General features: G+C 53.1%; 1 protein-coding gene across 1 annotated transcript in view; it reads right to left on the minus strand.

Moving 5' to 3' along the window:
- Positions 1–3,202: 3,202 nt before the first annotated feature.
- Positions 3,203–11,093, minus strand: part of PTK7 (protein tyrosine kinase 7) — a gene marked incomplete at its 5' end in the record, with an annotated part of 13,069 nt that continues 5,178 nt past the window's right edge. Inside the window, 11 exons of the mRNA XM_010285166.1 lie at positions 3,203–3,441; positions 3,649–3,827; positions 3,905–4,056; positions 4,137–4,217; positions 4,797–5,029; positions 5,213–5,368; positions 9,278–9,481; positions 9,769–9,896; positions 10,236–10,386; positions 10,662–10,811; positions 10,976–11,093. The exon at positions 10,976–11,093 is cut by the window's right edge and continues 4 nt beyond it. Coding sequence (XP_010283468.1) covers positions 3,281–3,441; positions 3,649–3,827; positions 3,905–4,056; positions 4,137–4,217; positions 4,797–5,029; positions 5,213–5,368; positions 9,278–9,481; positions 9,769–9,896; positions 10,236–10,386; positions 10,662–10,811; positions 10,976–11,093 — 1,713 coding nt within the window. The remainder of the gene's footprint in view (positions 3,442–3,648; positions 3,828–3,904; positions 4,057–4,136; positions 4,218–4,796; positions 5,030–5,212; positions 5,369–9,277; positions 9,482–9,768; positions 9,897–10,235; positions 10,387–10,661; positions 10,812–10,975) is intronic.

Here is an 11,093-nt window from a genome sequence, read left to right on the forward strand (position 1 = left end):
TACAGAACTTTTTCATGACATCACTCCCAAAAATACACAATCCCAACCCCCATCTTTCTGCACCCTTTGGGTCTGGAGTTTGTCCCAGCTTTGGTGCCTTTCCATGTGGGTGCTTCGCTGTACTCACCAGCTCTTGACTGCATGGTAAACAGGCACTCGAGTCCCCAGGATGTGTTGGGATAAAGCTGAGCATGCCATCCTGATACTGCTGACAGAACCAGCCCACTGCAGCCATGTCATTCCCTCCCAGTACACAGAGAAACCTGCATGCATGAAGCTGGCCGAACAATGATGTCACTCCCGAAGTTCTTGTCATCTCTATTCTCTAGCCATAGCATCACAAGAGATGCTGCTTGGCTAGGCCACCACAAGTGATGGTGCCTGTCTCCACCTCTAGCCTACCCAGGAGCATTTTGAGTAAGCACAGCAATAACCCTGCTACTCTGCCCGTCATGTCCAACAAGGGGCAGCAAGCTGGGAGGACAAGGGATCATTCATTGTGTCCAATATGCAGGTGGCCTTCACCTGGGGCAGAGACTCAAGGTCACTCGCTGGCCTGTCTGTCAGCTGATGCTGTACAACTGCACTTACCTGCTCCTCACCTCCCAGACAGCCTCCAAGGAAGAGCACCAATGACCAGGATGAAGTAGGTAACCCCTGCTGAGGGACGAGATGAGATGCCAAAATGCTAGTCCAGCTAGAAGGATCAAGACAGGCTCTGGTATGATCTATCCACAAGTGCCCAAGGAAGCAGCTGGGAGTATTTCTAGGACAAGATGTACTCCAGAGGTAAAGAATACCACAGGGATGCACAGGCAAGACAAGACATGGTCATTAGTGACTTGGCTGCAGGAATCAGCCAACAATGTGCAGCCATCCTGCCTGAGACATAGGGCAGCAGGCAAGAAAGTCCACAGGAATGGGATGAATGGGAGAGATGGAACAAAAGGACATCAAACAACAGCAAATGCATGTGAGAGATCACTTGCAAGTTGGAGAACATGCATGCAGCAGTGCTATGGCACTACGCATATCGCACTAAGGGTTGTGTACACACTGGGAGAAAGTGACAAGAAGGACATGGAGCAAGGGAGAGAGAAGGCACATCCTGAGACCTCTGCCCATAACAGCTCCTTCCAGTGTGCACAATGCCACCAGCTCCAGGCTGTGGCCAGGCCATCTTGGAGATGGAGAAGGGTCATGGAGGCAGCAAGCCTTCAGGGTGGCAATAACCTGCTGCCAAGCCCACTGTGCAAAGGAGCACCAGGTCTAGGGAAGGAGAGAGGGGCCCAACAACCATCCACAGCCACATCTTAGCTTGCCAAGAGGCCTTAGCTTAGGGAGACTCCACAGCTCCCAGCTGCAAGACACATCACAAGTGAAAAGGACAAACACTTCTGGTAACGTAGCCAGCAAACTTGCTTGCACCCAGGCAGGCCCAGGTCACCCCATTCCCAAGCCCTGGTCCAAATCTGAGCTCAGAGCGAGCTAGCACATTCCAAGAAATGAGCCCTCTTCACCCTCCAGCACCTCCATAGCCTCTCTGGGTAGCAGAGGTGGCAAGGGGATCCCGGACATTTCTGGTCCATCCCTGCTTAAAGCAGAGCCAACTAGATCACATTGTTCAGGGCTTATTTGGTCCAGGGTTAAGTATCTCTGTCAATGGAGAACCCACAGCTTCCCTAGGACTGTCTCAGTCCTTTACCACCCTTGGGGGGGGGGGACGACACCATTTTTCCTAATATCCAGTATGAATTTCCCGTATGCCGCTTGTGCCCATCACCTCAAGTCCAGCCCCATTAGGCCTCCTGGAAGAGCTTAAGTTGTTCTCTAGAACCCCTCAACCCAGAGCTGTGCAGCAAGTGAAACTGCTGGTCTGTAGCTCTGCCGAACCCAGGGTCCCACTCTGGCTCCAAGAGAAAAAGCCTGTCCTGTGCTGGCTTAGCTCATGTTCATGCTGTGGGGACTAGGGCTTCTCATATATAATCTGCCCACCCCTCCTTCCCCAAGAAGAGACTGCCAGGACCCTGCCATTGCTCAGGGACACTGGCACAGGGCAGAGGGCTGCAGTCTCCATGTGACAGCAGGAGTCCCCCCAGTATCCCCAATCCAGGCATGGCCCTGCTAGCTCCTCAGTCCTGTAAGCAGCAGCAGTTGCAATCTCCTGTGTGAAAACACAACCCAGCGCTGCTTGCAAAGCTGCCCCAGGTCACAGGGATGGGTGCACAAACTCAATTACAAAGGAGAAGAGTTGCTACGAATGCTTGGCTACTTGAACTAAGGGGGGGAGGGCTGTCAATGTGCTTGGTTGCAGGGAGTCTGAGAGGAACATATTCTCCTGAGACACATGTCCCTCTTGCAGAGCAACCCATGACTGCCCAGAGAGACAATAGGCTCTGAGGCAAAGTGCTCCCTCAGGGTATGACAGGCTGGGAACAGCATCTCAGATCCAGCTGGGAAAGGGGCAAAAGGGTTAAACAGAAGAGACAGATGCTTGAGGAACCAGCCCCCAACCCTTCTCAGGAACCATGTGGAAGAAAACAGTCAAACAGCCATCTGACAGCAGTGTCTTAAAAGACCAAAAAAAACAAGCCTTCTTTAATTGAGAGCAGCACATAAAAACCCAACAAAACCCAACCCTTCTTGGCTGCGGTACCCTCCGCTCAAGCAAACAAACTAACCCACTCTAGGCTGCATTCCAGTAACAGAAATACTATGGTAGGGAGGAGTCAGCGCTCTGGAAGAGGAAGAGGGAGAGAAGGGGTGCTGCCCAGAGTTGTCGTACAAAAAAAGGCACAGGGTAGTTGGGAAAGGTAGTGAGCTCCTTCATATGCCAGGCACTTTGTGTTCCTGCTGGATGGCCTGTACCCGTGGGCTGCAGGGGAGGCAGACATGCCTAGCACAGACGGACGGAGAAAAAGGCTGGGCCAGGCCAGCAGATATGCATGTGGCGAGCGAGGACATAGAATCTGGTGCTGGAGCCCAGCTCTTCCTGGGTGAGGGGAGCTGCACTCCATCCACGCCAGCAGCCCAAGGGCACGGGCTGGGCAGGCGGAGAGCAAGAGGCAAGGGCTGTCTTTTGGGACCTGTGGAGTCAAGGGGTGGGGGGACTGGGGTACACTGGCTTGTGCTTTCAGTCCAGCAGCTGCTGGTGCCGAGCTGCTCGCTGGTACATCAGGGTCAGGCTCAGCAAGGGGTTGCAGGAGTGCCAGGGGCTCCCCAGGTACCTACAGACACCTCTCCACCCCACCACATCCTTCCCCAGCAAGGGCCGGGATGCTCAGGCTTTGCTGTCAGTTGGGCTGTCCCCGAGGGCAGTGGCAAGCTCGCTGAAGGAGGGTCGATCCTTAGGGCTGGGGGCCCAGCAGCGCTGCATCAGCTTGGCAAGGCGGGAAGGGCAGCCCTCAGGGTGCGGGAGCTTCATCTTCCCTGACTGCAGACCTGGCATGAAAGCAAAGTCCAAAGGGCTGTTGGGAAGAGGTGTGATCCTCTCCACAGGGTGCAAGGAGGGCAGCATCCCACCATGCAAGCTGGAACAGCCTCCCCAGCCAGACCAACACCGTGTCAAGAGGGGGGATGTCACACAGCCCAGCTGGCCACAAGAAAAGGAAGCTACAATGCCGGCATGGCACAAGGTACTCCACATACCTGCTAGGACCTCATCATCTGCCAGTGGGGTGTAGGGCATCTCCCCATGCATGAAGACCTCCCACATGAGCACCCCAAAGGACCACACATCTGACTTAGTCGAGAACTCGTCTTCCAGCACAGCTTCAGGTGGCATCCAGCGTAGAGGGATCCAGGCCTGGCGGAAGTGGTAGTACTCACTGCAGGCAGGACAGGCAGGCAATGAGACTGGTGCCATCCCATGCCCTCCCATTCCCCTGCCAGGCTCCCAACTGACCTGTTGTACACATCCTTGCTGAGACTCAGGGATGAGACCTTGACCTGCCGCTGGGCACTGACCAGGCAGTTCCTGGCTGCCAAGTCCCGATGTACAAACCTGCCATTGGAGAGATGCTCCATGCCCAGTGCCACCTGTGTGCAGAGAGATACCTGACCCCAGAGAGATGTTAGTACTGGCTGCCTTCTGCAGGGTCCCCAGTCCCACAGCACTTCCGAAGCTGCACTATCACCTTATGTTTGGTAGTGAGGGGCTGTGGCTTCAGAGACTCATCTTTGCTCTTGGAGATCCTCAGGAACTGCTTCAGGTCCCCCTGGGAGACAGACAGCAACTCAGAGGCAGCATGTCTCCATACTGCCAACCACATTGGTCCCTGCAGTGCCTAACTGTGGTAGGCCCACTGGGAGCACCACAGATCCTCAGCTCCTTGGCCATTGTCCTTGCTGTCCTCCGGGTCCCTGCCCTGTAGGGCAAGCCAGTATCTCACTTCTGGGCCTCAACTGGCTAAGATCAAGGCAAGCAGGCCTGATAATTCCAGGAAGTTTTTCATGCCCCAAATTGTTTTCTTTCCCATTAACTCCAGGCTCCTCATAGTAGCCCTTAGCATTTGCAGCCATTCTGCAGCATGGAGTCCCACAACTTAACCTATCCAGCTGAATCCTGGACATAAACCAGAAATCAAGAGGACAAAGTCACCCCCAGGTCTTGCAGGAGACTCCCATTCCCCTTTGAGACTCCTCCACATGTTCGGAACAGCAGTAAGCTCAGCCTGGTCTCCCAACACCTTGCTTGCCCTGGGCTGCAAGCCTGGACCATGTCACACTCGCAGGCTCCATACCCATTGTCCACCCCTCCTCCTCCTCACCGCAGGCACTGCTGGCAGGGACCTTACCAAGTCCACATACTCCAGGACCATGTAGTGCGGCTCTGCCTCACGGCACAGCCCCAGTAGTCGCACCACATTGGAGTGGTTCAGCTTGCCAAACATCTCTGCCTCTCGCCGGAAGTCCAGCTGCAGCTGCTCATCCCTCGTCTGCAGGCTCTTCACCAGGACCAGTGCTTCACCCTCGCCATCGTCTGCACCTTTTGCCTTGGCCAGGAACACTTCACCAAACTCTCCCCTGCCTGGAAGTGTAAAGCAGCGCATGGGAACACAGCATACATTAGGAGAGCATGTGTATTTGACAGCCCAGTGGCTGCAGGGCCCTCTGTATCCCAGCACATCCAGTTTTCTGGCTAGGACATGATGGAGTTTCAGCTACAGGTTTCCTGCTGCAGTGGGGTCAGGGCCAGGGTGGCCGAGCATACCCAGGGTTGTGATTGTCTGCAGGTTGGAACGCGGAAAGTGCATCTTGTCGGCAGCACTGTGCCTTTTGCTGGCCCCAGAGCTGCTCCCCAGGTTGGTCAAGGCCACTTCTTCCTGGATCTCTGCTGTCATCTGCCCATTCTGCAGCAAAGCACCACCTGCAAGCACAAATGGCTTCAGCATCCTGCCATGCTGTGCAGAGAATGTCATGCTGGGAATCAGCCCCTTCTGGGGCTGACACTCCAAGCACCCCAACTTGATGTCTAGCCCCAGGCAAGAGAGTGGTCTCCACACAGTTGTTCCCTCCGGGCTCACATCCGGCCCCATCTCTGGCAGCCATACAGCCACCCTTGAAATCAGACGCCTCATGTGGCCTTGTCCATCCCATGCCACTCAGTCATCCCAAAGCAACTACCATTGACAAAACTCTGCAGAACAGCAGCAGGAGACTGGATGTGTGAGGCAGAGATAAAGCAGAGAGGACCTAGGCTCACTATAGCCACAGTCTCTTCATGCCCAAGAGACTTCTCAAGTCTATCTGACATCGGCTGCTGCAGCCTGACCGCCCAGCTCCTGCTCACTTCCAAGCAAGCCAGCAATGCTCATGTCCTTGGTAATCTTGAACCAGATCAGCCTGGAGTTTCCTTTACTACCTGGGTTAAAGCAGTGCTGGGTGCAATCAACCCCAGAAAGCTTTCTGCTCAGAAACTCTATTGGAAATGTCCCTGGTACAAACAGAAGCCAGTGAAAAGGACAAAACGTTACTGCCTTAAGAAAGTGGAGCACCCTGCATTTTACAGGCAGCTTGTAGGGGAAAGACTTTATAGGCCTGGGTTAAAACAACAAACCTTGATTTTGAGTGCATCTACTGCTTGTATCAGACTTGGTACCAGGAAGCAGTACTCTCCATACAATGAAGGCATGAGTTTGAATGTAAAGCAGGGCACAGCACCAAGCTAAGGCGGCTGACACATGTGCAGCATCACCCTGCATTACTGTGCACACTCCATTTCAGCTAGACTAGAAGCAAGCATTAAGAAAACACCTGGCTGTGCAAAAGGATTTAATCACAAAATTAAGACTTGACCCAACATAAGGTAACTCCAACAGGAATCCCCACTGCCCACAGTTTCCATCAAGGGAAATTGTACAGCAGGGTGCATACATGCATGCTTACAATGCATGCGTACAAGAGAGGTACCAGCCCACCAGCACATCCTGAGCACGTCTGTCCACGATGACAGGGACCGTGGCTTTGTCACAGGTAGGCTTGGAGCTGTGAAGACCTGAAATACGTTAACTTAAGAGCCATGGCTACTGACAGCTGTCCTCTCTCACATGCTGGAGTAACATTCGCAGAAGACCATAGCAAAAAAACACCATCTACCCCATAAATCAAAGCTTGATGCTACTTACACTGTCCCTGTTTTTATGCTAACTATTAGCAAGACTGTTTAACCCTGTGCTGTCTGCACTCATGACTGATAAGTGTCTCAAGACTCAAGCTTGAAGCCAAGAGTATAATATCAGACAAATGCTGCAACTATGCCAAGAAAGTACAAAAGGCTGCAGAGTGAGTAGACTGCCACTGAGAGACAGCACCAGCGGGCATCAATGACAGACACTTTTGAGAACAGACATCCCCATGTTTCACTGAGCTTTGACAAGACAATCAATAACAAAGGGACCACAAAAATGAAGTGGAAGTTTGATTTATGTATACAGCAGTCCAGAGGGGAACCAAGGGCAGAGGTTGCTGCCTGCTTTGCCCGACTGCCTGCAACACCTGAGCATCTCCTGGAGAAAGAGACACAGCCATGCTGTCCTGGAGAAATCAGCACATGCCAACACAAAAATCAAATGCTCCCGTCAGTCCCCACAGCTGGGGACTCCCCAAATGCTATGCCTGTGTTCACCCAAAAAAAGCAGCAGTCAGACAGAGGGACACTGACAGCAAGCACCCTTGTTACAGAGGATGTGGCACACCAAAGACATGACCTTGGAACGCTGACTTCTTAGGAGTGCATTTATCCATAGAAAATCCATAGGAAGGATCCACTGCAAATCCATAGGAAGGTCAAATCTGTCTGGATCCTGAGGGCACTGGAAATGTCAGCTGGTGGCCAGCCAGGGAGTACTTGTCATCAGGAAGGTGCTGAGATACTTCAGGTCACCCAGCTAAAGAGGGACCACATCAAAAGGAGGAAAAGAGCCAAATCTTTGAAGACCATGGTGAAGGGGGTGACTCCACTGGAGCTGACAGCAAACACAAACCACTTCTCCAGAGAGGCTATGGAAGTATTAAAAAGGAGTGCAGACATCTGGGCAGCTGGGTCTGCTTGTAGCAGTGAGGATGCATCTCTCTGATAGCTAAACTGGTTCCAAATGAAGGGGATAAGAAGAGGCAAACTCTGGCAGAATAAAAAAGAAAAATATAATAAAGATAGGCCAAAATAAAAATCTGAGACCACCTCAAAAAAGATTAAAACAAATCCTTTCCCAGGAAGAGGATTGGTCAGAGGCTGTTGGCACAGGTGAGCTACCTGTGACTTGTGCATAGAAGAGCTCACAGTGGTGACAGCAGCAGAGCACAAAGCTGCAGAGATGCTCCTGTATCCTTGCTCCCAGGAGGTTCACCACAGCCAGACTTCTCTTCTGGAGGTTTGGCTCTGTTCAAAGTAACAATACAAGAAAAACAGAAGACAAACCCAGCAGTGATGTTTTGCCAGGACCTCACAGCAATGCCCACATGATCAGGACATGGCTGTGTGTTGGAGAACTGCGAGGGGGAAGCACAATGTCTGCATTTACAGTGGTGTGGGGGGAGATCCAGGGTATTATAAGGGCAGCAAGCTCAACTGCACCCCATCACTTAGAAGCCCTCACTGGTATCAGTGATGTAAGGACAATCTTGACGTCAGGAGAAAGAGCTGAAACAACTTTTGGAAATTAAAATGATGCTCCAGAGTTTAACTGAAGGAGTCATGTAGCTCATGCACAATGGGGACTCAATTTAGTCTGTCTGCCGGGTCTCATGGAAAGAGAAGCAGCTCAGCTGCTACAGGACAAGAGGAAACATCCTCCAGTGGACACACAGAAGGCAGGAACCAGTGTAGTAAAACATGCTGCCAAAATGGAAGGGTTGCCACTGGCAGCCGTTTGCCAAAGCCACCAACTTAGCTAGTGGCCAAGGTACAGACCAGCTGTTGCCAGCTGCAGAGGGACACTGAGCACTAGCAAGGGCAGCCAGAGATACAACATGAGGCCTGGGGAAAGCAACCCTGACGTCCCATCCACAGTGGTGGGCTCAGCCCTGAGCTGCCTGGTGTCTCTCCAAAGCAAGCTCTGTGGACGGGGAACTGGAGCCAGAGGCACAGCTGGGAACAGGACACAGCACAGACATGTCACTCTGCAAAGCTGGATGCACCCAGTCCTGTCTGGGGCTCCCCATTTCAAAAAGGCAATAGTGCAACCAGAAAAGGCACTCGCAGTAATGATCAGCTATACAGAAGAGCTGTGTGTTCCAGTGCAGAGCTGGTAGCTTGAAAAGCAGAGAGATAGTTTTTAGATAACCTGTTATGTTCCAGAAGTCCTTGTTGGAGGATGCTGTAGATGCTCAAAGCTTATATGGGTTTCAGAGATAACAGAGTGAGTTCACAGCAGAGTTCAGGGCTGTTCAGTGAAAAGTCTTCCCTCCAGCACCAGGAGCTGCTGAACTGTGATTTGAACAGGCCAGCAGAGTACTATTTCATTACATTGCAACAGGAATATTCCCCTCCCTTTGGCAAAAGGTGTACGTGATGCCATATATAAGAAAGCAGGAGTGATATATAAATCATCAGACAGAGATGGCCACGACATGGGGCTGGGATGCAGGTTTCACGCTAACTTGCCTATTTATCACATAGCAGCCCATCTTTGCCACCAGCCATAGCCAAAACCGAGAGCAAGAGACTCCAAGGGTAAGGAGTCCCCTGCTCCCTGGGAGCTCCCTGTCTCTCAGCCCCTCCAGCCCAGGGCTAAGGGGCCAACAGCGAAGGCCCCACCCCCAGGGGTGCCAGCCTCACCATTCAGACACTCCATTTCAGGCTCCTCGCCCTCTGGATGCTTCTTCAGCCTCTTGGCTTTTCTCCGCTTCTTACAGTAGAACATCAGCCCCAGCACGATAATAATGTAGGCAACAGCTGCCCCCACTGAAAGCCCAATGGTCTGGATCATCTTGTAGGGTGTGTGGCTGCCAGGTCCCTCATCCTCTTCTGCTGCTGGCTTATCTGTGGGGCAGAGAACATCAGACTCATGAGGGTGTGGAAGGATTTCCCAAATCCTGCTGAGGAGTGTCCTAGAGGAGTGAGAAAAGCGCCCCCGCCCCGGTTGCTGTGGCCACCTCCTCATCCAGCCACAGGACACTGGGCACAGCCCGGAGCACACTGTGCTGGATGCCATGAACCCCTAGCAGGCACGACCTGACATGCAGCATCCACCAGTGGGGCCAGAAGCAAGGCCTAGAGCTGACGAGAACGCCAGGAGACCAGGTCCCAACACTGGGCACTTCCCTTACCTACGACGTATAGGAAGGCCTCGCGGTGCTTGATGTTGCAGCTGTTGCCGGCAATACAGGTGTATTTTCCAGAGTCCTCGGTGGTGACATCGTAAATCACCAGGGAGCCATTGGGCATGATCTGAATCCTGCCAACCACACAGAGCCCTTTGCAAGCACCAGAGGGCAGAGGCAGGCTTGGGGCACCTGCAGCATGCCTCAGCCCCATGTCCCCAGTGCAATCATCTTGAATCTCAGGCTGTGCAATGCTCAAGAACAAAAGGTTGCAGCTCAACTGCAGCTTAGCAGGCTGTGGCAGAAAGGGTAACCCTGGGGCCAGGAGAGAGCAGGCCCTGGGACACAGAGACAACTAACTGTGTGCTCCCCAAGCTGGGAATCTAAGACTGCACCATCGGCACCCGCATGCTGGTCAGGCATGGGGAGCACCATGCTATGTCACATTTCAGTTTGGAATAGAGGCTGTGTACCTGGGCAGGAGCTTGCCGGGATCCAAAATCTTGTCCTTCCCTTTCCACTGGATGTGTGGCACAGGGTCTCCCTCTGCCTGGCACTGGAACATGGCTGTGTGCCCCTGGTACACCGTCATGGGCTCTGGCTCTAGCTTGAAGGTGACGTAAACTGAAGGCAGAGAGGCCGACACTAAAGCTTTCAGCTCCTGGGAACGGTGCTGAGTTTTCACAAGGGAGCAGGGCCAGCACTGGCACGGTGGCACATGGCCTCTTGGGCTGTATGCAAAGCACTGACAAACCAGACACTCAAGTGCCAAGGAGCAGAGCATGGGGTCAGAGCAGACATTCCTCTCTGCAGGAGCATGCCATTTGGGTGCCACCCAGGCAAACCTACTGCAAGGCCAGCACAGCAGGAAACCTACCTGCCTGCCATAGAGCCCTCACCTGCTACCACGAGCTGCACAGTGGCACGGATCTCGCCCTGCGGGCTGTTGGAGGCGATGCACGTGTAGTTCCCCGAGTCACTCCTGCTCACCTTGTGGAAGGATAAGATGCCAGCATTGTGGCTGACGTGGGATGGCAAGCTGCTCCCATCTGCAGAACACAAGAAGAGGCATGCAGCAGTCATGCATGAAGCAGTGTGACACGTGTTGGCTTCCCAGGCAGCCACAGGACTGCTGCTTTGCCCATGCTGCAGGTGGGGCAACACAGAGTTCCTGTGCTCCAGGTCAGAAAGAGACATATCACAGGACCTTTACCTGTTTTAGTCCACTGGATAGTGGGTTTTTCCCGGCCAGTGGCTGAGCAGGACACTGTAACCTCCTTATCAAACTCCATGCACTGCAGTGGCTGGGGCGGCGGGGTGAACTTCAGCTT

Source organism: Phaethon lepturus, unplaced genomic scaffold, assembly GCF_000687285.1.
Source record: "Phaethon lepturus isolate BGI_N335 unplaced genomic scaffold, ASM68728v1 scaffold46414, whole genome shotgun sequence".
In the NCBI taxonomy this organism is placed as follows: Eukaryota; Metazoa; Chordata; class Aves; order Phaethontiformes; family Phaethontidae; genus Phaethon; species Phaethon lepturus.